Raw genomic sequence first — 27,447 nt, 5'->3', positions numbered from 1 at the left:
ACCCTGCAGGCCAGAGCGCAGAAGTCCTCCACATATTCCTCCAGGGGATGATTCCTCTGATGTAGGCATAGGAGCTGAACTGCTGGGTTCATAGTAGGTATTCTGTAATGTTGGCTGGCAGGCAATGAAAGGTAGACAAAGATAATGATGATGTGAAGAACCCAAGTGCAGTTTATACATAAATGTGAAATCCAAAAACCATGAACAGGAACAGAAACAACGTGACCTGACCAGACCTGACATCCAAACAACATTACATTAACACAAAACCTGACAAAGGACCATGGCGAACATGAGGGTATAAATACATGGACAAGGGTAACAAGACAACCAATAAACAGACAGAACTATAAACAAGATAACAAGACTAATAAACTTAAACCAATGACAAACTAGAACTGATAGCAAGAAGACAATAAACCAATGAAAACAAGACACATGAATATGGAAGGAAACGCATAACTATAAATCAGGAACTAAACTTCCAAAATAAAAGACATAAAGACAAGAACAAAAAAAGACTTCAGAGCATGACAATTTACATAAAAAATACAGTCACAAGTCTGATGATCTTGTCAGTTCACAGATGCAGCAGATGTATTAGAATATGTTGGATGTCAGAGGGAGGAATTCACTAAGAATTGTGCTTTATGATAGCATCATTAATTAGCATTTTAAAATATAATTCAGTTTATCTGCATCTTTACCCTATTGTGTCATTAGCGCTGAGTTTTGTGAATAAGGTCTATATAATGAGACTTATTTACACAGAAAGTGTAAATAAGAGTGTTTGTAGAAAGAATGACAATGACGTAATTTAAATGCTCACTTTTATTGCAATGCTGACTTCAGGAATAGCTAAGATGCTAATCACTCAGATGCTAACAGACAATGGAGGTTCAGGGTAAAAGAAATGACTCGGCGAGATCTCTGCATCTCAACTGAGGCCTAAAATAACAAGAGTGGGCTATAACCGTTCAACAAACCAGCCTTAAATAATGGTGGGTGCAGGTGATTGGCATGGTTTCATGTTTTGTTTTGCCCCTCAGGATGTTGCTTTTTAGTTGCGGCACTCCCTTATTTCGTAAACTTAAATCTGATGGTTGACTGGGGCTAGACTTCTCATATGATGTTGTTTTAGAAGTTGCGATTGAAAACATACACAAACATTCTAAAAGCCCAAAGGTTTTTTCGAGATCATTGTTGGAAAACTTTTCATTTATACTTCAAGCCTTCAAGAAATAAATCATCTTTATCAAGAGATTAGCTTCTATTAGTAACTTAAAGGGATAGTCAATTGTATCTGAGTGGCTATTCACTTTGTAAAAGAGGCAAAAACAAACCTATCGTTCGGTGTGGAACTTCAATAGACTGCCCTTTGAAGGTCTCTGCATTGTTCTGTCTTTTCTGAGTGCTGAATTAAAGCAATTATTGTTAATTTACACTTTTCAAATTGATTCTGTTATTAATTTTATCTGACTCCAATTTTATATTAATCTGACTCCAATTTAAATGGACCTCTAATTCAGATTAAAGCTCTAATTACTTGCTGATCATTCTTTTAATATACAATTTTTAAGTTATTGATTACTCTAAATCCTATTCTATTCATTGTCCTTTTGATCAGTAATGCAAACAGAGTCTTTAAATGTATTTCTCTTACCCGGCTATATCCAGGGTGGTTTTTCCTATATTAAAGCTCCAGTATAGTTCTGTTCTAATCAAATTCATACTGAAATTCTTTGAATGGCTTCCTCCTATATTAAAGCTCCAGTAATGATATAAATGATTAAATGAATTTCTTTAAATGGCTTTCTCCTACCTGGCTATATCAAGGGTGGTTCCTCCTATATTAAAGCTCCAGTAAAGATATAAATGATTTCAGAGGAATACAGAATAAATCAAATAACAACAATTTATTTGCCAGATAGGATTAAAAACTTAAGTTACAAAATCAATCAAAGCCAAATTCATACATGATCAGAATAAATAAGCATTCCTAAAAATAAAAGACAAGTCAAAGAAACATACCTGGCAAGACCACAAGCAATGGCAAGCATGGGAGATCTGGCTTACAGATACCTATATTAAAACTGCAATTGTGTGCGATAATCTGACTACAGACTCCTCCAGTTCTGGGCCAACTTTCCTTAAATATCCAGACAGAATAAACATTGTGTACCAAATGGTATTATCCTTTGAACAATGAGAATTTGGGGGTGAATGGGTTCTTGATATCCTGACACACAGGTAAGGAGGGGAATAGACCTCCAGAATTATACAGTATTTGGCAAAGACCTTATAACTTTGTTGCCATTAGTTTTACCAACCTGGAAAAGAGACCGTTATACCAGTCGCACTGAGACCATTTACATTTTACCAAACATGACAAGTTACATTACTTGTATACACCAGTTATGATATTTTGTTACATACAGATCTTAGGTGAGTTTGCGGTGATTCTGAGCTGAAGGGGAATGAAACAGGATGAGAGGGGAGAGAATGGGACAGATGTGGAAGGGCAAAAATGAAGTGTGAATTTGCAATCTTCGTTTATTCGGGTGCCTCAGTAAGAGATGCTAATTGTGAGAAAGTTCATATATGTTGATTTTCTCCAAGATCAAACATTCGCTCTTGCCTCCCTGGGAAGTTTTGTCCTTTGAAAGCAAACACATTGACACCCCACCTTACCACTTTCATTGCATCTTTTTTTTCCATTCCATGAAAGTGTTACACGAAAGCAAGAAAGTCGGACAGGTTTAGAACATCATGAAGGCAAGTAAATTATGACAGAGTTTTCATTTTTGGTTGAACTATCCCTTTAGGAGACATTATGAATCTTGAAAGAAATTACCAGTATATATGTGTTTACATCTGCTTTGAAACTATGTAATCACCTTTCACTCCCACATCTCAATGTTAACAATTAGACTGTAAATTATTTACAGTTTTCATGGTATAAGTCACAGGGATTTCCTGAAAATGTGCTCTTTTTCTTTTAAAGGCTGGGTGGAAATGTTCTGGGCACCAAACCAAATCATCTTGTTTCACATTTATTTCTGAGAAAAAACAAAACATTTTTCATGATGAGACATGTGACATCTGTAAACTTCCTGTAGCCGGAATCCACCTCCTTATTGGCAAGCTTGACCTTTGGACTCCCTCTTTAAGCGTTTTTTGTTTTGAACTTCAGAGAGAGAAAGTGGGACAGAGCAGCGAAACGAACCCTCCTTCCTATACAAGATACTGTCCTTTATCGCTTCTTTGATGACCTAGACAAAGTGTGATAGAAAATATCAAAAATGTGACTTGCAAGTCAACTTTGATACAATCTGAAATAACTGCATTGATTGTATTGCACTGAAATAATGTAAAATGCCTAACCTACAATATAAGTGAATCATACTGTTGCACTGTCCTACATAAGCACACAGTTTATTTGATCCACCTTAGCCAGTATTTCTTCAGAAATCTAAGTACCCACATTGTTCCTAATGTAATCCCATTGAAACAATGAAAAGAAACTAGTAATATCAATCTTTTTCTAAGGTAAATTACAGAATTTTGATGAAAGTTTTTATAAGTTTTAAACACTCCCCTGCCCCATCTTTTATTGTTCAGGTAAACAGGTAGCACCATATAAACTCATGCCAATGGTTGAGTCAGTTGAGCCGCTCAAACAAACAGATTGTAATTATTTTTGCTGCCACAAAAGGCACATTATTTACACTCTTGACCTTTAAAGGAAAAGTTCACCCAAAAAAGGAAATTTCTGTCATTATTTACTCACCCTTATGAAATATCAGATGTGTATAGCTTTCTTTTGTAGAACGCAAACTAATGTTTTAGAAGAATATCTCAGCTCTTTAGGTCCACACAATGCATGTGAATGGTGATTACGTTTTTGAGGCTCCAAAAGCACATAAAGGTAGCATAAAAGTAATCCATACGACTCAGTGGTTTAATCCATGTCTTCTGAAGCGATCTAATTAGTTTTGGGTCAGAACAGACCATAATATAAGTCCATTCACTTTGGTAAATGGTCTGCACTTATATAGTGTGTATATATATATATATATATGGAGTTCAGTGTCTTGCCCAAGGACACTTCGGCATGTGGAGTCATGTGGGCCGGGAATCGAACCGCTAACCCTGCGATTAGTGGACAACCTGAGCCACAGCCACCCCTGGGGTATAACACTATAAATCTTGAAATCAGCAGTCTCCTTTGCAATCATGATTTCAAGCTCAATTACACGTCCAAGCACCATCTATTGCTTTGTGCATGCATCAAGCTCTAGGAAGTGTAATCGAGCTTGACATCATGACTGTGCCAAGAGACTGCATTGGCAAGATATACAGTAAAAAAAAAAAAAACATTTTGGTCTGTTTTTTAGCCAAAACATATTGGATCGCTTTAGAAAACATGGATTACTTTAATTCGGCCTTTATTTGCTTTTTAGAGCTTCAAACCATTTACATGCATTGTATGGACCTACAGAGCTGAGATATTCTTCTAAGAATGTTCGATTGTGTTCTGCAGAAGAAAGTCATACACATCTGGGATGGCATGAGGGTGAGTAAAAGATGAGAGAATTTGTATTTTTGGGTAAAATATTCGTTTAAGTGGAATTTTAACAGAACATTTGAAGGAGCATGGACTAATGTTGAACTAACCTCAATGTTGTTAAGTGTGATGAATTCCATAAGGTCATGCAACTGGGTGAAGGCTTTGTTGGAATACTGGAAGTTGAAGGTGGAGTAAGGTGTCTCGGGGTCATCGAAGATGTCGAAGTCTGCAAATTCTCTTTCTTTGTCCGTCTCTCGTGGAACCCCTTCAAAAATACACCACACACTTTTGTTTAAAACATTTTGAAATGTTTAATGTACATGTTTTCTTGACTAAGAGCAAAGAGTCTATTACAAGTCACTAATACACTGTTGACTATGTTAAATACTTTTATTATTTATGCGAAGGTTGAATTGATTAATTAACAAAGTTACTCAAAAACATAATTATCGCCTTCAAAGCAAATTAAAACTGAAGTGTGTAAATTCTGCAACACTAGGGTCATATCAGATAGAATCACAAACAGATAGTCCCACCCCCAACTCATAGCAGTCAATGTTGTTGTGTCGGGCTGGACGGGCCACTTAAAAAAACAGAGGAATTTTTATAGCACCACAGAGACAGTGGTCACAGTTTACAATTTACCTGAATGGCTTGCTTATAGTTGTCTCTGTTTATTAAGCTTGGATAGGATAAAGTATCTTAACACTTAAAAAGTAATACAGTTCAGTGAACTAACAGTCTGAAGCACAGATACATATAGAATACGCCCACTTCTTACATCATATAAACAGATATGTAAATCAACAAGCTCATAAAACCCTCAATCCCAGTACTCCCTACACAACCTCCAACTAACAATTGTGCAAATCACAGGACGGACTAGGACGCACCGGAAATATCTAGAATTTAGGAGATTACTTTACTTGTCGGAAATTACTATAAATCTGATTATATAATGCTGACTTGTCCATAAAAATCCCCCAAGTGCACACACACATCGATAAACAAAAACAAATGAGCACACACCTGGGGCTTTGAAAGTCCTGAAGTCAATATTGACCAGAACAAAATGGATGACAGTGGGGCAGTTTCGTTCTCCTTTTTTGGGCTTAAAGACATAACACTCTTTCAGCCCCTCACGATCACACACCTTCGGGTCAATCTTAGGAAATGGAAGCTTATTCATTCGTGCCCATTTCTCAGCCAGCTGAAGTTCCTAAAGTAAACCAATCAAAACTTGTTGAAAACATGTGTTGTATTTGCATGCAGGAGCATAATATATATGGTAAATGGTCTGCACTTATATAGCACCTTTTTTAACCTTAGCAGTTCTACAAAGCACTTTACACTGTGACTTATTCACCCACACACTCACATGACAGCAGAGCTGCCATGCAAGGTGCTAGCCTGCCATTGGGAGCAACTTGGGGTTCAGTGTTTTTGCCCAAGGACACTTCGGCATGTGGAGTAATTTGCTAACCCTGCGAATAGTGGACAACCCGCTGAACCACCTGAGCCACAGCTGCCATATATGTGTGTACATACTGTAAAAGAGCTGCATACAGTATATAACACTATATAAGACATTATATATATATATATATATATATATATATATATATATATATATATATATACTTTATAAACTGTATTATATATACTGTACTTAATCAGCATGACTACATGAGTGTAGAAGTTTAATTCACATGAATTTCAGAATCTATTAATACTGTATTTATTATGACCCCCCTGTTTATGTAAAAACCTGATGGTCCATATTATTCCAGCATGATCTGAGAATGTTCCAAAGAGCATCTTGTGTTTCAATAGCTATGTTTCCATCCAATTGTGAATTTAATTTATGTGAAAAACCATACTATTGCAAAAACACTGTACGAATAAAGCCGCATTTCCATCCCATGCATTCAAAAGAACAAAATCACGTCACTTCCAGAGAAATTGTAGCAACTGTAACATTAATTAAATACTTGCTGTTAAAACCACACACACACACACAAAACAGTGTAAAGAAATTGTCTCTTGTCTGCGAGCTGATTATGTCTTTGCTGTGCTGATCTGTAATATATTTTTCAAAAGCGTCAATATGCCTGCTCGGGACACCTCAAGTTTTTATTCAACTTATTTTCTCTGCAAACTCTATGCAATCTTTGGATTTTCTAGACACCGTTATTTAAAGATGACCAGAGCAACATTTTAGATGCAATGATTGGTGAAGTTATGAACGAGTTATTCAGTCACATTACCTTTTTTATGCAGATCTTGTATTCTTAATAAATGTAATAGGAGTTTATTCTGTAAATGTCGTTCCATCATAGTTTATCTGCATTTCTTCTTATCTAATAAAAACTGTATCTACCTCAAACGAGCATGTACGTTTTTTTTATGTGCATGTTTCCATCCACCATTTTTTATGCGATATGCCAAAGTGCACATATAAATACATGGATGGAAACCCAGTTAATGAAAGCAAGAAAATACAACCTTTTGTACAAGAACATGGTCACAAATTTGCCTACACTTGATAAATTACCTAGAAATAGTGCAGAACCTTGACAATTTCTTCTTCATTTTACATCATAACCTTTCCTTTTTTACAGTGTGTCAAAATCTTAAAATGTTGTTTATTTGTAAGTTTACTGTAAAAATCCAAGATTTTCAATGTGGTTTTAGACTGTACATGTGTATTAACCATAAAGGGAGGACTAGAGTCACTCGGCCGGGCAGAAAAGTCAAAGGAGATGATGAGGTCAACACCCCTCTGAGGCCTTAGAATCAGAGGAAAAGGGAGGTTAAAGGTCAAGCCACTGTCCACTACATGGATCTTCCTGCTTTTCAGATCCAATGGCTCGTGGATGCAGTCAAACTCGAACGGGTCTGAAAATGTCCAAAATCAGAGAAAAAAAAATATTTATGACAAAAATGAAAATTCTGTTATCATTTACTCTCATGTTATTCCAAACCTGTATGAACTTCTTCCATCGAACACAAAAAATGGATGTTAGGCAGAATGTTAACATCAGTCACCATTTACTCTCATTGCATCTTTTTCCATACAATGAAAGTGAATAGTGAATGAGGCTAACATTCTGCCAAACAGGTTGATAATTCTGTCCTCTATCCCTTTAACACTTAACACGTGTTAATCCATTAAACTCTTAGAAACCTATGATCATAACAAAACATAAACTCTGACCTGTGACAGCATCAACCTCGTCCTCTGTGCCACTAAGAGGCTCAGCGAAAGGGGAAAGTGTCACATAATCATTGAGGTTTAAGCCCAGCATGAAGTTGTGTACTTTTCCTGCTCTGCCTTCTCGGGTGTTAAAAAGAGCCCAGTCACTGAAAAGAGAGCTAACCATATGCTGCACCCAGCTTGCTTGATACTCTTCCTCTGTAGGTGCAAGATAAAAACCAAAATCATTGCACTGTTTGCACTGATATTAAGGGCACACAGGGTTTTTAATCAGTCCATCTTAAAACCACTTTGTGTATACAAGGTTGATAAAAATCAGACTTTTTGAGGATTAAATAAATTTGCTAATCTTTGAAACCTATTTAGAATTTAGTTTGAAGTACTCAGTAGCAAGTTAAATAGATATCCATTTGTTTTCTAACACATGTCTACAAAATATTCTTTGGATGGGAAAATACTGATCAGAAGAGTACAACTGTTCGTGTAAACTGCCTCATCATTATTTAAATGACATTTTTTTCTCACTGGCCTATTATTGTTATATGATCTATTTCAAATAAACCCACCCTTAAACAGCATGTCAAAACTAAATAAACTGTGGTTGGTCTCTTTAAATATTGGTTAGATTATCTCCAGAATATGCTGCTATGTGGACCAGATAAAAAGGTTGAGAACCACTGGTGTAAATGGTGTTAAATCTCACCTCCATTTGGATCCTCGTCATTGTCTAGACTGTCCACTCCTACGATGTGTCCTGGTTTGATCAGATCTGTAGAACAAGCAGCAAAGACATCAGTAGTCAAAAGCCACTCTGTAACCCAACTACATTTTTTGTTTGTACATAATTTGTTTTTCCAAAATTGAGACTGGGTAACACCAATATGTGTGTTTGTGTGTTTCTTTGTGTGTGGGCACAAATAATGTACATGTCAGGATGTTTGCATGCATCTGCATACCATTTATATATAATTTCGAATGCCACCACACAGGAACTCAACTGTTGCTTCATTCAACCACAATTTCATTAGTAATCACACATTGGTGTAGTTGCTTGATAACCATCTTATTAATCTAAACCCACAATCAGACTCCCAAATACATCTGTCATTATAATAAAAAATTTTGTTTTACTCCTTTAACTTTGCTCTAACACAAGATAACTCATGAATATTTTTATTAAAAGAGCCTTATAATACAATGCAGATACACGTATGATTAAAAGAGGAGGCGGCTATAAAATTGATCTTGGATCTGTAGAAAACACTGACATCAGGCTAGAAAACCTGTCTGATCTAACCTAGTTCTTCCTCCATGGTGCTGCCTTTTGTCACATCATTAAACCCCAGAATTCTGTTGAAGAGGATGGAGAAGGCACTGCCCCACACACCTGTACAACATATACACATAAACAAACACTGTATCCCATCTACCAAAACAGAATGTTGTATAATTTAGTACTGACAGGCTAAATCTCAGGTCAGGGTCATATTTCACCCCCAAATCAAAGAAAAGAAAACATTATGTAAGAATATATTAAGAATTAAGCCTATTTTAAGGACAATTAAGCTAATTTTCAAGACAAAAATCCCACTATCATTAGTCTTTTTTTTTCTTTATAAAAACAAACATTTCTTATTTCTTCCTTTTGATTTTTGATGTGACATCTGACCCAAAATGTTTTGTGAGATTTATCTGTCAATCTTTGTTTTTATTTCCTAGGTCATGTTCTAAAACTATATTTTAGTCAGAAAAACACAAGAAAATTTGTAAATCTGTTATGAAATCTCACAATATACACCCTGGTAGGACTGTTCCTTTAAAGAATATAATGAAATACTGTGTGAGAATTGAATTATAACACAGATAATAATAAGATATTATATCTTATCTTGCATTACAATTCAGTAAAGGTTGAGTTTATTGTAAATGACTGAACCAACACCCTTAATAAGCTGACATATAACACAGAGAGGATTCCAACATTACAGTGGCACACATTTCTATAAATAAAACATGACATAATTTCACTCTCTTCTCCTGATTCTTTACCAAGAGAGATTCATAAAATTAAGACTTCTCACCCATAAGGAAGTGAAGAGGGTTCTCTTCGTACTTCTTGACCACATGTCCTCTGAAGAACTTGCTTCCGAAAAGGTCAGGGGTCATGAAGGTTCCATATTTAGCAATTCCGATCTCATACGGACTAAACTCCACCCAATCTATCAATTATAATACACCAAAAGAAAAAGAAAATACAGAACTGTATCCACAACCAACATAAGTCTGAAAAACATGTCCATGACAACAAACAAACAGTAGTGATTGCATTCATAACATACCATCTAATCAGGCCTATTTCAAAAAATGTATGTTGACAAATCACAATGTTAGAAAACAGAGTATTAATTGATTCTAAGAACCACAATAAAGAATTGCATATTTCAAATTGTTTTGGCAAGGTGCAGCGTTAGATTAGATTTCAGTTTCTGGAAAGTAACAGTTATTAACGTATGTCACTTTTGACAAAGGCAGTATGAATCAACAGCATTTTATACACAACACAAACTATTTTGCGTGAGACGGCCAGCAAAAAAATGTGAAGGTTTAGGTGTAGACAAAGTAATTAATGACATTGGGAGGTACTGACAGCCACCACTCTTGTAGTCTATTGTGGAAGCAGGAGTGGTTCAGACTATTCAAGTAACTGAATGACAAATGCCATGCCAGGGTGATTCCTGGGAAAATTAGAAATTGTGGTGGAACTTCAGAGAAATCTTGCTTTCTAATTTTACAAAGCCAACCTTAACATATGCATCAGAGCTTGTAAGAGCAAGTCAAATGGTCTAGACAAATGAATACTGACAAAAATGTTCCACTTATGATTTAATAGATGGTTATTCAATAAATCAGTGTCTAAATAGTTACCTTTGTTGCACCAGTTATATAGACTGTATTGAAACCTGGTAACTACTAATGCGCTAATTAAGCTGCTACGTTACTTGGCAGCCACAAACAGCCTAAAGTTAGGATAATTAACTTTATTACTTAGTGGAACAATTTTTATTTTGATAATTCTGAATAATACAATTGATTGTTTATTGAAACAATCAATTGATTAGTCTCTTTTATTGTATTTTATCATAAGCAACATGCCATGTCTGTGCATCTCAGTGATTTTACCATAGGTACATTTTACATTTCTGGTAAAATCACTCTAATGCTCTGCCTGTTGTGGCAGATGTAATGTAAACCTTTCCTCTGGTTAGAAAACATTTATTCACTTAAAGTTAATAATCCATTCCTCTATTCTTCACGTAACAGAAAGAGCAATTGTTAGCTCAGATGACATGACTAACTCAGTCATTTGCCAGTGTGTGCTCCTCACTTTAAACTTCACAGAGCAATGCATTCTGCTGACGTAGTGTTTTTATACCAGCTTGTGCACAATTACAATAGAACGATGAATGTTTGACAGACAGACTTTTAACAACAAATATGTGTGGCGATTCAGGGCTTTCTTAGTGCTTTGAAAAGAACAATGCCAATCCTCTTTGAACTAAAAATAGTAATTTTACACGTAGGCTCACATACTTTCGCTCATCTGTTCACATAATTGGATTATTTCCATGCAGTTCAACAGGTCACAAAATATTGATTTGAATTTTGAACTTGTGATTTTGAACAGAGACAGTTGAGTGCTATGAAAAACATGGAACTAGCACATTGAAGGAGATAGGATGCCAGCGACAACAGTCAAATATACAATTAAGCGGCATTATAAAAAATATATATTTGACAGCAGAATGTCCTGACTGACCAATCAGAATCAAGTTTTCCAGAGAACTGTGTAGTTACGGTTTTCTGAACAACCCATGCTTGTTAAAATAATCATATAAACACTGACGCAAAATAAATTGTATAATAAATACATATTTATTTTCAAAATTTGCCAATAGTTTTGATCCACAAAAGGACAGAACTATACATACATGCACCCTTTTACCTGCAAACTTAAGCTCAGAGACATCTGGTTTTACATGTAGGCAGGTGAACAAGGGCAGAGGAGCCTGAGCTTCGTTGATCTTCTCTTGCAAATCACTTAACTTGGTGTCCATCATCTGCGGAGTGAGCATGAGGGAAAGATCAGGATCTGAAACCTATTTCAATCTACCAGGGAACAATCCGAAAGAGAAAGAGAGGTGGATTGTGTATTTCTGACTAAGGACAAAAGAAAAGTAAAGATCTTTCCAAAAGAGCAGATACACACAGCTGGAATAAGGGTCTCGCCAATCAACATTCCAAAGATATCTGTGAAGGTAACAGGCTGCCCTGCGGTCTTCTTGCTCCACAGGGAATGCACATAGTTAGTGATATGTTTGGGATGGAGAAGTCTGAGAGGGTTACTACTGACACGATTCATCAGCTCCTGGTTGATCTGCTCTGGGCCTTTAGCAGGGAACTCTGGGTGGGAGTACAAAGTGGACATGTACCTATGAGACACAAAACAGCAAATACCGGTTTGCACCAGGTTAGAATGGATGGATGGATGGATGGATGGATGGATGGATGAATGAAACATCCTCATACCATGTGGATCCAGAGAGGCCAGCAACATAGGTGACGCAGTCTAGAATGCCAGACTCGTACAAAGCCTTCATAACACCTGAAAATCCAACCATCGCTCTGAAACCTCCCCCTGACCCAAGCACAGCTATCACTGGAACCTTGATAAAAGAAATAAAGTCTGCAATAAGGTTCTGTTCAGTAACATTAGTAATGCATTTAGTATCATGAACTAACACTGAACAATATTTTTAAAGCATTTATTAATCTTGGTTAATGTTAATGAATAAATATGCATGTTAAATGTGATAGGAGGTGTTCTGGTTGCTGCCGACACGCTGCACGAGTCTGTTTGTTTGTAGCTTGTCTGTTTGTTTGTTTGTAGTCTGCTTATTCCTCTACGCTCATCATTTTATCCTTTGCCATTTTACCATGTGCTTCGTTTTCTTTCCCGCTTTTTAACTTTTTCAACTGCGTATATATATTACTGCATGCACCATTTTCTTTTCTTTTTTCCGCTTGTCTACATCTTGCATTTAGACTGTGGGCATTCATTTTATCCTCTGTGTTTTACACAGATTTTTGCATCAGTCTCAAACATCTACTAATCAGGAACCAAAACAACAACAGCAGACATCGATTCACATCAATCACAAACCCTCTGCGCTCAAGAACAACCATAACAACAAACGATTGCGGTAAGTCATAACCTCATGTTATTGATTCCTGCATTGCATGCCACATGTTTACTATAGCTTCTTCCATCAGCAGAGAGGGATTTACATTTGATAAATGTAAGGAATTAGTCAGGCTGACGGAGAAGGTTAATGAGATAGAGGCATGCATCTGATCGCTAGTGGAGGTCAGTGAGAAAGAGAAGCTGGTACATACTGATCCTGATGCGGGTAGAACAGTGAGCAGCACACGCACTTTGGTTCCAGCTGTAGAGCACCCGCAGCAGAGCGTTTGGGTGACGTCTTGGTGGCATACTCGCTCAGCAAAGCGACACCATTCTTCCGTTCCTGTTGGGGTTTCCAATTGATTCTCCTCACTCAGTGATGCACCCATTGATAATCATTTTGAAAGTGCACTTGTTATAGCAGTTTCTATTTTAAGGAACATGGAAATAGAGACTCCAGCCATTGCTAAATGCATTTGAGGGCTCGGCATCTGACATCAGATCAAATTTGCAAGTGCTGGCTAATGCTAAACATAAATTTATTTTTAATTGTTATTCATGTCGGCACTAACAATGTCCAACTGAGTCAGTCAGAGATCACTAGAGATAATGTTAAAGAGGTGTGTGAACTAGCAAATATTATGTTAGACACTTTAATAAGCTCTGGCCCCCTCCCTGCTCATCATGGTGACGAGGTTTAGAATAGATTAGTGTCACTGAATAGCTGGATGTCTGAGTGGTGTCAGGAGAATAGCATAGGACTTACAGACAAATGAGAGTTTTTGGGGTAAACATGCACTGTCCTCTCTAGTAATTTGGCTCATAATTTTAATAGTGATATTATTTGACTAACTGGGGCTCAGGTCAGGAAGCAGACAAACTGGCTAATCCGAATGTCTGCTAGCTGCCTTGAGACATCACACAGGTCACAGAAACTACAACACATAAAGACTGTATCACCAAAATATTACAAAGAGACTGTGTCTTTTCCCTGAACTACCAAACACAAACCCGTGAGAGGGTAAATCATTTAGAAAAAAAATGTATTATGTTAAAACTTGAAAATAACAAATAAATTTGAAGATAAACATCATATGAAGGTAGGGCTAGTAAACATTAGATCTCTTTCAACTAAAGCACTAATTGTAAATTTAATTATTACAAATCATAGTTTGGATGTGCTCTGTATGACTGAAACCCGTCTTAAACTGGATTAATATATTAGTTTAGTTCCTTGGTGAATTTGCTCATTTTCCATCAGATCTGTGTATAGAGATTGAATTGTTGGTGACTTCAACATTCACATAGATAATGAAATGACACATTGGGATAAGTATTTATCGATATTCTCAACTCACTTGTGACAGGACCAACTCATCACCATAATTATACGCTAGATTTAATTCTGTCATATGGAGTTGATGTTGATAATATAGAAATACTGCCAGAGAACAATGACATCTCAGATCATTACTTCATCTCTTGTATGCTGCAATCAGCTAATGTTACTCAATCTACACCATGCTATCATTCACGTAGAACTATTCTTTAGACCTCTAAAGATAACTTCACTAATAATCTTCCATATTTGTCTCATAAACTCAGTAAGCCAAAAGGTCTTACTAGAAAATATAAATACAGTCTTCTCTAGCACTCTTGATAGTGTCTTTGATTAAAAAAAATGAAAGAAAAAAGCCCTGCTCGGAAAATTGAGGGCAAGTGGAAGAATACAAAATAAGAGGTATTTTGCGGTGTATGGAAGTATAGTGTCTGTAGCTACAGACAGGCAGTAAAAGCTGCCAGGTCAGCATATTTTAGCAAACTTATAAAAATAACCACAACAAGATATTCCATCGCAGTACAATAGTTACGACTTTATGAATTTCTTTACTGATAAAATTTAAATCATAATAAATAAAATTGGAACTATGCAATCATCTGTCACATTACCTCATATAACAGTGTCTCATACATTTCAAATACCCCGCACACTATTCTCAACTGCTTCTCTATGGTGAGAGCCACTCTATCTCTTATAAAGAGCAAACTGATGCGCCAGCTGTCTCACCACGCAGTCAGACTGGGTGCAAAAAACTATCAAGTACAGTTATACGCTCCAAGTTGCACACCTGTGTCCAACATGGGTTGGGGCATGCTGTGAGATGGACACGTGGCTTTTGGCACTTGGACAGGTGCGAAACGGGCGTGGCACATCAACTGCCTTGAAATGCTAGCTGTTTTTTTAGTGGTGAAAGCTTTCCATTCCGACATAGTGAATCATCAAGTTCTGATTCAGTCAGAAAATATGTCAGTGGTAGAGTTCATAAATTGCCAGGGCAGCACTCGATCACTGCCAATGATCCTCCTCATGTGAAGCGCGCGTCATCTCCTCTCCACTATTACCCCTCCCCCTCCCAATCCCCAACCCCACTCTGACCCTCAACAACATTCCTGTGGTCATACATGATTATAGACACACACAAAAAAATTACATAAAAAAAACAAACAAAACAAAAATATATTAATCACACAGATTTAAATATTCCCTCTCCACTGCCCCTCCTCAAGAGCCCTCCAAAAATGCCAAATAGCTGCCCCATTTCCCATCAAATGAATCCCAACTCCCCAGCTTTCTACATGACGCTTCCTCGAAAAGCCACCACCTTCCCCATCTCCGTGCACTATTCTTGAAATGAGGGCACTCCAGCAGACTCCCATCCCCTTAAAACAATTTGTCTGCTGATCATGACACTGGTTAGAACGCAATTTTTTATGTGTTTTTCTCCTATATCAATGACTGCCCCATCACCTAAAATACAGAGTCTGGGGCTAAATGAAATTTGAGTGCCCAATACATCACACATAAAACTCTGAACCTTCAATAAAAATTATTGGATCATAACACACAACCAAAAACATGGGTTTTGTCTCCATTTTCTGATTGGCATCGCCAGCAGGTGGGTGGGTCTTTAAGACTAAGCCTATACAATCTAGAGGGGGTCCAATAGAATCTATGTAAAATCTTGAATTGCATAAGGCACACCCTTGCATCTCTAGATGCAGACTTGACATTTTTTTAGAATCCTAGCCCACACTCCTTACTCCAATATCAAGTTTAATTCTTTCCCCCACAATCTCTTGACAGAAGTTAAAGCTCTGTCCCCCAGAATCTGAATTAGTAGGAGTAATACACTGATGCCTCATGACCTTTTCCAAAAGTAGTAATCATCACTCCCAGAGTATCTGCCACTTTAGGGGGGCGTATGCTACTCCAAAAAATAGTACAGAGCGGGTGGCTCAGCTGTAAATACCTAAAGATCTGGGATTCCAAACATTTTCAACCAAATTTTCAAAGGATCTCAACACCCCACTCCATATAGGTCACTGAGTGTATTAATCTCCCTCAACAATCCACTATGACCAGCAGAAAGGGGACTTATTAATACATTATATGGGGTTCAGCCATATGCTCAAGGTAACATTGAAATAAATGTCCAAATTAAACACTCTGGACACTTTTGTCCATACCGAGAACATATGCGAGATAACGGAGTGTAACTTAACTTTACCGGTTAGTTTGATAGAAAGGCTTTGCAATGTCGAAATAGGGGCAAGAACTTCCTGTTCAATACAAAACCAGGGAGGGGCTCTCTCAGGTGGAAACGAGCAATGAGCCAAATCTCTGAGACTGAATGCATAACAATAAAATAAAATCTTGAGTAGGCCTAGCCCACCTTTGTCAATCGCCAAATGCAACTTAATGAAATGTAATCTGGGACGTTTACCATTCCAAATGAAGGAATTCGCTATGTCAAAATTGACTCGAACTAAATCAAACAAATTTGCTTGGGCCACTGGAAGGCGCCGTTACCGGACAGAATGTCAGAGCCAAAGCTTTGGATTTAGACCAATTGACTCTGTATCCTGAGAACTTAGAAAAGGAATTAATATTTCTGTGGAGCCAAGACATAGATCTAGTAGGGTTGGAGACAAATAATAAAATATAATCTGCGTAAAGCAAAAATATGTGCCACACCTCCCACCACCACCCCTGGAAAATCCTGGAACCATTAGCACCCGTGATAAGAAAGGAGGATGATTTTCCAGGGGTGGTGGTGGGAGGTGTGCCAACACTGTCAGGTGCCCCTATCCAGAGTAAAACAGTCTTAAATTAATCCATTTGTTTGTACCACCGCTACAGGGTGTCTATAAAGTTTTCCAATAAAAGAATTCCCAAACCTGTAAATTTCCAAAATCTTAAAAAGATAATCCCATTCTACCATATCAAACACCTTTTCGACGTCAAATGAGATGGCAGAACATTCACCACTAACCACATGATATTGATGAGATGCCTAATGTTATCAGAATGAATCCACCTGATCAATTTAAGAAATGTCATAACTTTTTTAAGAAATTCACAATATTTTTGCATCTAGCTGATCATGGTAATTGGATGGTAACTCTTACACTCACTTTGATCTTTGTCCTTTTTAAGAATCAGACTGATCCGGGCTTGTGTCATGGTTGGCAGAATTTGGAGCAAAATTAGAGCCAGTTCTGTAGCATAAGATCAAAACAATTCAGTGGCCTGTAGGCAAGGCCTTAATTACCTCGCCAAGCTCCTCCAAGGTTATCTCAGAACTTTGCTCAGTTGTCAATTTAGGAAGTTCTAATAGTTTCACAAAGTTTCTAATAGCTTCACCAGTAGATGAAAACGTGGAATTATAGAGATCAAGATAGAATTCTTTAAAAGCATTATTAATATCAATGGCTGAGGTAAATATTTCACCACCTGCAGATTTCACTGAAGGAATGGTAGAAAAAGACTCTCTCTGTTTTATATATCTATCCAGATGTTTTCCTGCCTTGTCCCCTGCCTTGTCCCCTGAATAGCCAAAACTCCACCTTCTGCAACAAAATAGTATTATATTTGTATTTCAATCAGGTCAATTCTCTGAGGCCATTAGATGACATTTGGCAATTCAGCTCTGCTTCAGCACTTTTAATATTCCCTTCCACTTCCACAAGTTCTTGTGCTTTTGAATGAGGCATACTGTATGATCCGACCCCTAAGAACAGCCTTAAGTGCCTCCCAAGCCACGCCCACAGAGGACACTAAGGACCAGTTGGTCTCAATATAGACACTGATTTCAGTCATTTAATTTTTTGGAAATCAGGATTTTGCAAAAGGGATACATTAAAGTGTAAACTATATGATTTATTTTTCTCTCTGTGTGTGGCAACATCTCTAATCTCACCAGGGCATGATCTGAGACTAAGATATTTCCAATTGAGCAGTCAACAACAGATGAAATGAGGGACTTAGATATAAAATAAAATCTATTCTAGAATAAATCTTATGAACTGAATAAAAAAATGTATAGTCCCTACCAGATGGGTTAAAAAGTCACGAAATATATACAAGACCATGATATTTACACATCCTGTGAAGCTTCAATGTTGCTCTAGGGGGCTTACACACTTTAGCTTCACTATGATCAAGGACTGAGTCCATCAATAAATTAAAATCTCCTCCCAGTATTATATCATGAGGGGTGCCAGTGCTTGCAACATCCCTTCAAGATCTATAAAAAAATCCCTGATCATCAGCGTTAGGTGCGTAAATATTAGCCAAAATCAAACTTTGCCCCTGAATGTCTGCTAAAACAATAATGGCTCTTCCAATTTTATATTAAATCTGTTTGAGAAATTTGAATTGTAGATGTTTATTTATCAGTATTATGACTCCCCTACTCTTACTCGAGCCAGCACTAAAGTAAATATGTCCACCCCATGTTTTCCCAAATTTTTCAACTTCCTGCAGGGAAAGATACATTTATTGAAGAAAGACTATATTTCTTACGCTTAAGAAAAAAAATAGCCTTCCTTCTTTTTAAGGGGTGCCCCAACCCATTCACATTCCATGTGGAGAGAGATAACCTACTCATACTAACATTTGACATATTGATATAATTAATAAATTAATTGGGTGTCAAAAACAAGATTATACAGACCACATTCCCCATTAATGCAACACTCAAACCCGAAAAAAACAATCAGAAAAAAGAAAAACATGTGCATTAACCCTGTGCACGACAGCACCAACTGGCATCAATTCCTCTAAACTCAAAAAGTCCATGTACACCAACGAGAGCACCCGCAAAAACATTGCCATCGGATTGCTCAAGTCCAGTGCTTCTGAACAAATTTTGTGAGGCAAAATTACTAACAAAAAATACTTTGTAAAACAGACACTCGCCAACAGGGAGAATAAACAGAAAGAACATGTAGCTTCATTCACAGAACTGTCTTGAAGGTGTGTTCCTCCACAAAACAAATTCCAGCTGATATAAAGCCATTCAGTTTCCTAGGACAGACAAACAGTTGTTCAGTGAGCTGGCTGTTATGAGTGCTCATCATTCTAATGTCCCTTAATACTCCACAAAAACAAACTCCAGCCAACAGCAGGCACAAGCACAAAGAACGAACAGATTCATCCACAACTGTACCGAAGCAGTATTATTCAACAAAACACACTCCATCCACTAGGCGGAACCAGTACAAAAAGAAAGAAAAAAGGCATCCCGGTTCCTCAGATGATCAAAAGTCAATTCACTCGGAGGCCACATAAAAAAATAAATAAATACAAAAATACACCATGACTTACTCAGTCCATCAACTTTATAAAAGGCATCCTTTATGTGAGCATGTAGATATTCTGTCAATGCAAAAGTTTCTTGAAGAAGTGTCATGCCACAAAACAAACTCCAGCTGAGACAATGCATAAAGTAACAAAAAATGGCATCCAGCTTGCACAGTCGAGACAGTCAGTAAGTCCACTCACACAAGAAATGCCCAATGGTTTACTCAGCCATAGTTTGTATAAAGGTCAGTGTCTTTTGGGGGCATTAAAATACTTTGCTGCCATCCTTGGTGTCTATTCTCAGTTTCATCAGTGCAAAAGCAATCTTCCATTGATGTAAGAGTTTCTTACATTCCTTGAACCGATCGCATTTCTCTCTTGTCGGATGATCTCAGAAATGTGTCCAGAATTAAGCAGGGCCTGTCTCCCTCAGCAGATCTCAGAGCTGGGAAATCAGCTCGCTTGATTTCCAGTTTATGGCCTGTTATGTCGGGCAGTCTATTTTGGATGCAGGCGGATTAGCAGATAATTCCCTTTCTGATGACACCAGATAATCGATCCATTTCTCAACATCTGCCATTTTTGTGACCAACTCAGAGAATTTTGTTTTCATTGCTGTAATCGATCGGGGTATTCCAGCGAGATCCTCCAAGTCAGCAACAACCATCGTCAGCATCATCAAGATGTTGGACAGTTGACGCTGAATTACTTCTCCCGACGTGCCTTCCAAACCAAGTCCCCGGCTCGCAGGGCCACCAGAGGTTTCAGCTTGATCACGTAAGTGTCTTTAATCTCTCCTGAGTCTGAGGATTTTTACTTCTTTGCCATGTTTACCTCAAAGAGCAAATATATAACTGTTTACACAAAACAGTAGGTTATATAAACAATTCGATTTCAATATTTCACAGAGTCATTTTTATGTTCACCCTTCTGTTAGGTAAGCACTGCTTACCTTGCTTTTATGGACCGCACGTCCCTGAATAATCTAAATGCAATGACTGTGACTGTACGTCATTAACAAAAGTATGGAATGTAATTTCCAGTCTTTGAGACCTCCACTGCTGTATGTTTTTCTTCATTTTCAGGGTATGAAATCCTTCAGTATTAATACACCAGCCTTGTGAGTCCTCACAGGTCTCTGCTAACACCTCCTCTTGAGATTAGGATTCCATTTATTCCATACATGCTGCTAGCTGAACCAAGACTGCACTAGCAAAGACAAAGGTAATACGCGAATAAAACAAAGATTTCAAAATAAGGGGGAACAATAACACTCAGAGGAGCAAACCTTGGCCAGTCATCAAAGTGCTCAATTGACTAAGAACTGTAATAGTCAAGCGTTTTAACTATTTAATCATGTCTAGTTCATCACATGTTCGATGTGGCTAAATATCTTATGTGTTACATAATGACTTTGCTATAGTAATGTAGAAATCTGAGCTGCCTTAGGGAGTTCTGCATCAGTGGTACTTCTGAGTTGCATGTTTACTCTAATTATTGTTTCACGGAATGTCTTGGCTATCCGCTACCATAAAATGTGCACTTTGTGTGTCTTTGTGTGTCATCTACTGTACATGACACTCTGATGTCATCTGCATTAAAAAGAACTTTACTTTCTCATGCAAGAAAGACTTTCTCCTCATTCAGGACATGCTTACAGAAATAATGGCAGTGAAAACAGAGAGCAAATTTATTTGAACCTATGGTTCTCCTGGTTCCAGATATGAGTAGTAACCTCATGCCCTGGGGGAGAAAGCACTCAATGCATGGCTAATACCTCATGAGGAGAAGAAGGGAGGAATGAGGGATTCTCCTTGTGCAGCAATTTCTTGATGCCCAACATGACCCGGTCTCGCCTGTGTTGTCTGTACAGCTTTTCTTTAGGGCACAGATCCAAACTGAATCGAAGGTCAGATGCTGAACTGAGAACAGTAAAAAAAGAGAAAACAAGAAAGTGGCTCTTCAATCATACAGTTATAGGGGATAATAATATGTACACTCCCCTAATAGAATAGTCCATTATGGAGAAGGTGTGTAGAGGTTTCAAAGACCTGAAATAAACAGATTTACTATAAGAAATTAGTTCAGTATCATTTGAGATCCCACAAAATAGGTTTGAACAAGAAGCTAAAAGAGACTGAAGAGTAACAAACAAATGCAGCCACACACGGAAAAACGGTTAGTTCTTCTCTGATGGTCAGCTATTCTCTGAAAGGTATCCTAAGATAGTTAGCTCTTCCATTAGCTGCTCATCCAACAATTATCCAGAAACTATGGGTAAAATTGTTGGTTTTGAATACTATTGAAAAATAATCAAAATAATCTCTTATTTGTCCTTTAATACGTACCACTCCTCCAAAGAGAGCTCTAAGAAAATATTGGTTGTCTGTAAAAACAACAATAAAAAACTTTATTAGCAGAAAGAAAGAAAGAAAGACAGACAGACAATAAGAAAGAAAGAATGAAAGATAAATCCTTACTTTTCCTATAAGAAATGATGCAAGTTCTGTTTGTCCAACTTTGAGTTTAGAGACATCATATGAAAATGTACCCAACATTTCATCCACAAAACAGTTTGCATCCATTAATGTCATCTGGAAACAAAAGACAGGAACCATATAATTTACTCTATGTCAGTCAACTTTTAACTAAACTTGATCACCATAAACAGATTCCAAGAAATGTTCACATTACTACAAGCAGTTGAAACAGCGCAGGTTGAAAATACAGTAATAAAAAGAGATCTCATTAATGTCCCAGAAAATGAAATTTCCAAACATTATAAATGAACAGGGATGTGAATATATTGTACAAGGAAGTGCTTAAGTTTTTATACAAAGATATTCGTAGGTTGGCCTCCCAAATAATGGAATGAAATACTGCGGCTCTTTGGTGATCTCTAAATGTTGTTCTGTTTTTTTTTTTTTTTTCATTTAAACATTCTCTGTTGACCCAACACATCAACTTCTGAATCAACCAATGGTGCGAGTTTGGGGCTGGACTACCGGTTTGACCACAGACAAAAGTATGTTTGGGAAACCTGTTTGGAAACATGCTTGAAAAACTGTTGCAGTGCATTTTTAACAGTGTAATTATTCTGCACTTATTTTTAAAATATATATATGCAGCAGGGCCGGCCCGTGGCATAGACAGAATAGGCAAATGTTAGGGGCAGCGTCCACCTATAGGGGGCACCCAAATGAGTGAGTGATATATATTTATTTATTTATTTTTGCTAATACTATTTTAATACTATTAATTCGAAATATTACAAAAAAGCCCCCACAACAACATAACTACATAGCTTATATTTTCTGTTGCTCTCAGATTTGAAATTAATCAATTAATCGTAATTTGACATTACTTTTTTACCTTTAACATGTTTTCTTGATTGGGGTCTAGGATGAATTCAAAAGTCTCATTCCACTCTGGATTGATATCGTTGTCTATATTTCGTGTTTTCTTCCTGCTCTCATGGGAAGTGGGTATGAACAGCTCCACATATGGGTCTGGGGTGTCCACTACAGGAACAAACATGTTTAGCTAGTGTTTTAGCAACCTTCATGTCCTATTGTGAAAAATGGACAAATTAAATCTTGTCCTTTAAACTTGTGTTTTTAATCTGAGATTATCTGCTTTAGGTAGATGACAACAATGCATGATTACATAATGTCTAGTGACTTGTGTATCTACAAGTTCCTCAATTTCGCCATTAAAAAGTATGTAAAAAAGTACAATACAAATCTATAACTCACATAGGTCTCCGAGAGTTCCTTTGGTGACATTTTCGGCTCGCAACACTTTGACTTTTAATTTGTGTGAGATTTGAGGTTCAACCTGAGAAATGAAGATAGCACTTAATTTAACAGTTCTGCTGCTACTACAACTTCCCCTCCTCCTAATGCTACTACTACTATTGTTCATCAACAACAATCAACAACATCATAAATATGTAAGTCTTCATTTTAGATTATCTGGAAATATACATTTCTAAATTATGAGAAATTTTTATATTTCTAAAAATCTAAATTTCTCATCAGTCTAAATTTGAAAAAAGAGAAGTGGCAATAAACATTGCAATGCCTTTTTAATCCTTTTTCACACATCAGCATTGCAAGGCAGTGAAAATTCTCAAAAGTACACTTTACAATTAATAAAATTTAATGTGCAGAGAATGTGGAGTCAAATAACGGTTGCACTATGTCGAGTAAACAAACGGCTAATTGCTTGCTCTGTATTTTTGGCAGATATCACATGTTCTCTGTTTCTGCTTGCATCAGTCATCTTAAAGTTTACTAAAGGTGGGCCATATGTCTCACTTTGCTCTATACTCCTAAGCTTATAGGGAACCAGAATTTAGGCACTTTCGCCAACGGAAAAAGAGCCTATCCAAAAAAAAGCAGCAACCCTAATCTTAAATTGACCAGAAACAAAAGAAGTTCTTGGAAGAGAAAGAATGCCTTTCCCAAAAATTATAATTTGTGTTGAGAAACTGCCTCAGCTTTAGCTGACCACACTGAAAGCCAAACTACAGCGCTTAAAGTCTCTACTGTTTTTATTAGAAGTAGCTTTAAGAATTTTGTTCTACTTACAAAGATGTGATAATCTGTGAGTGGCATGGTTGCTTCACAATTTAGCCTCCCCAGACCTCTTCAAAGACTTTTGCTCCAGGAGAAGTCCTTTAGTAGTGATACTGGATATCTAAATGTTTTAAAAGGCAAAAATAATGGGTTATTTCTTTAAAATATATAATTCGGCTCCCAGGGTATATTTTATTGAAAAGCAAATTAATTACTGGATTTATAATTTACATGAATATTGGCATTACTAGCATTCAATTACATGATAGGCCTATTGTATTATAATGTTCTACTACAAATGGGAAATAAACACAAAAAGGGGCATGGTGTGTGTGTGCAAGCGTGCGTGCGTAGAGTCTGCAAGAAAGACAAAAAAGGGAGGTGATTATGGACATACAGAAAAAATGTTGAAATGAACGCTGTGAAAACGGGAAGTGTGCAGACAAGAAACCAAGATGTGTCTGCGAACAGGATAGAAGTGTAAAAGTCTTACTTCCATAATTGGGCTTAGGGCTGCATTTGTGCACACAGGAAAATGGAAACTACAGGACGTTAATTACATTGATTAACTACTACATTAATTAATATCATCAGCATATGAGCTTTGTATGTAACATTATAAATGATTGCTTGCATTATGAAGTTCAAACTGTGCAGCATTTACCAAACAGCTGAGAGTAGCATTTCTCTGATCAAGTTAAACGTGCATCTTATTGCACATGAAGTAGGCTACATGCTGTTCATTTGTCAGCCATTGCACAATATAGTAGACTACTTATTTATGTAAAGAAAGTAACATCAATTATTAATGATGGAAGGCAACCACAGTGTCCAACTACATTTTATAGACTAAACTGAGTTAACTTTAAATACATTAACACTAAAGCGCAGCATTATTTTACCAGGAACCGAGATCACGAGAAAAACGTTAAATCAGTCCTTGATCAAATCCTTGGGACGTGGTCTGGTGCTGTTGGAGATAAGAGAAAACCGCTTTTTGATTTTCAGAGCACGTTCACTTCGCTGTGTGTGCTGTTCATGGTCACGTAGACACGAGAAAAGCGTCAACACTGCCAAAAGCACATCGAGTTTTTGCATACTTCTGCGCTGTTTTCCCAGTTGATTTTCAATATAAGCATATGCGCAAGACCGCTTCTCGTGCAGAAGGGCCGCGTTTTCAGACGCAGTGTCAGGTTAAAAATAATGTCAACTTCTATAATTGCGTCTCGAGACACTTGCAGTCTCTTATATCATATGCTTTGTGCTGCGTCGAGCTTTTTAGCGCAAAAAAAAATATGTCATCGGTGACATTATTGCAGGCTGCATCTGATTTGGAGTATAGTCACGATACTGTACGGAAATTCAAACCATCAAACAACTGTGTAACACTTTATAATAACTATAACTATGAGCGTTACAAATATTACGACATACAAAGATATTTGATTATGGCCTAAATAGCCAAACACATTAATGCATTATTAATGTAGGCTACGGTACAATTCTGTTACTATAACTACATCGGTCTATAAAGTGTTGGCGAGCACTGCTTTATAACTTTATTTTTCCTCTTATCACAATATAAATAACGTATATAAAAACAAAGAATATAACGTATATATAAAAAAAAAATAACTGTACTACGCTTTATTTTCTATTATCTCATGAAATCAAATCAAACCAAGTTCATTTGATTGCAAGGACTTCTCGGGGCGAATAAAAACACTGCTCATGTGTTTTTGTCAGACAAGTGCCGTTACCGTTATATGACCTGTTACAAAACTCTTGCAACAGTCCTGTGGTGTGACTGCAAAAAGTGCAGCAGTGACCGTGCGTAGCTACTAGAAGAACTGGTATTGTATTTTGTCTTTTTAAAACAGACTCCATTCTCAAACAAATTCATAGTCATTTGCATCACATTTCGCCCAAGCAATAGTCCTTACTGTCCGTAGAAACACCTTTGCACAACTAATTAAACGCCGTGACAGGATGTGAACAACAGCTTACCTGTCGTTAACTAATTACAGCCTTTGTAATCAACTTCCAGGTATATCAGGAGAAAAAGCCAAGTCAAAAAGATGTAATTAGCACCCTTGGTTTAAAGGGAGTATAACTATACTATATGGGAATTAAAAATTGGACACTGAAATTATGCCTGAAATGCTCCGATGCGCTTTGCCTGCCTAGCAGATGTAAGGGATCGTCTGAAAACTCCACCCACTACGTTAAAACATAGTAGATGTCCATTCATTCAATTGACGTGCAAGTTATACATGAAAAACAAAACAAACAAAAAAACAGTCAAATATATTTTCTCATTCAGAATGTTGTAGTAAATTCCCATACTGATTTACTACAGGTGAGATTATTACAGTATGTTAAATTATATGAGTACAGAAATCAATTATTTTAAAAACAATTCTATATATTTGTTTTTACTGTATCTGCTTCCTGTAATATAGGCTTAACAGGAGAGATGGCATAATACATTTGGATCGCTGATGAAAAGAGAGATCTCCACTATCACTTTTTAGAGCACGGTGCTCATAAAATCGCTGTTGTGGAGAGGATGCTTTAAGATCTGACTTCCGTAAATGTATATCAAATCTAGTATAGGCCTAGATGTCCTTTCTGATCATTTCCTTTACATATTTTTAGTTATCTGCTCTGATGTACTGTTGCATCCTGTGCCTCAATTATAGTCAGACTCAGGTGTTTCTTTAAAGTCCACCACCAGCTTTTTTTATGTTTGTGATATTCAGCTGCAAGACATCCACCAGCTTTTTGTAATCTCCATTTTCAATGCAACATCCAGTTGAAGTTTTGCCTACAAATTTAATGCAAGGAAACGACTCGGTTACTAATGTAACCTCGGTTCCCTGAGAGGAGGGAACGAGTATTGTGTAAGTAGCTTTCGCTATGGGAAAACTCTGTTTCTCGAGAAATATTGAAGTCTTTATGTAAAACGCATTGCAGCTGCACAGCAGACAGCAATGAGCGAGGCAGCTCGGTCATTGGCTGTGCTGCAGCAACTTGCTCGAACCAATGACGGGGCAACTCTGAACGCGCGACCAATGGGCGCGTGCTTCGCGCTCGCGCGCTCAGAGCCCGCCAAGATGGCCGTGGCTTAGGGCTATATATTAGGCGCCCCGTCATGAGAGTTCTTTAGGTTCAATCGACTGAAGCGAACTG

General features: G+C 37.2%; 1 protein-coding gene across 3 annotated transcripts; it reads right to left on the bottom strand.

The window, feature by feature from the left end:
- Window positions 1-1,908: 1,908 nt before the first annotated feature.
- LOC127623897 (cytosolic phospholipase A2-like) lies at window positions 1,909-26,432 on the bottom strand. 3 transcript variants are annotated; one of them, XM_052098487.1, is made up of 18 exons: window positions 26,263-26,432; window positions 24,268-24,376; window positions 23,431-23,512; window positions 23,048-23,196; window positions 22,156-22,269; window positions 22,024-22,061; window positions 21,453-21,597; window positions 12,375-12,511; window positions 12,055-12,277; window positions 11,791-11,905; window positions 9,869-10,006; window positions 9,085-9,174; window positions 8,491-8,556; window positions 7,788-7,985; window positions 7,284-7,468; window positions 5,600-5,789; window positions 4,678-4,835; window positions 1,909-3,272 (listed from the first exon to the last, which is right to left on the bottom strand). In XM_052098487.1, exons 2-18 carry the CDS (start codon window positions 24,292-24,294, stop codon window positions 3,135-3,137), a joined length of 2,193 nt encoding a protein of 730 aa, XP_051954447.1. In that variant the 5' UTR covers window positions 24,295-24,376; window positions 26,263-26,432; the 3' UTR covers window positions 1,909-3,134. The 3 variants fall into 3 exon arrangements, with proteins under 3 accessions (XP_051954447.1, XP_051954448.1, XP_051954449.1); XM_052098488.1 differs by lacking the exon at window positions 26,263-26,432 and adding an exon at window positions 24,487-24,569; XM_052098489.1 differs by lacking the exons at window positions 21,453-21,597; window positions 22,024-22,061; window positions 22,156-22,269; ... (2 more) ...; window positions 24,268-24,376; window positions 26,263-26,432 and adding an exon at window positions 13,242-15,430.
- Window positions 26,433-27,447: the final 1,015 nt, after the last annotated feature.

This window comes from Xyrauchen texanus, chromosome 30 (genome assembly GCF_025860055.1).
Source record: "Xyrauchen texanus isolate HMW12.3.18 chromosome 30, RBS_HiC_50CHRs, whole genome shotgun sequence".
NCBI lineage: Eukaryota > Metazoa > Chordata > Actinopteri > Cypriniformes > Catostomidae > Xyrauchen > Xyrauchen texanus.
Note: the sequence above shows the minus strand (reverse complement) of the source record. Positions and strands in the feature narration are given on the sequence as shown.

Coding starts and splice junctions, on each gene's coding strand:
- LOC127623897 (XM_052098487.1), bottom strand. CDS start 24,294: ATGCCACTCACAGATTATCACATCTTT. Junction 23,513..24,267: donor TCACAGATTATCACATCTTT/GTAAGTAGAACA, acceptor TTCATTTCTCAG/GTTGAACCTCAAATCTCACA. Junction 23,197..23,430: donor AGGAACTCTCGGAGACCTAT/GTGAGTTATAGA, acceptor TTGTTCCTGTAG/TGGACACCCCAGACCCATAT.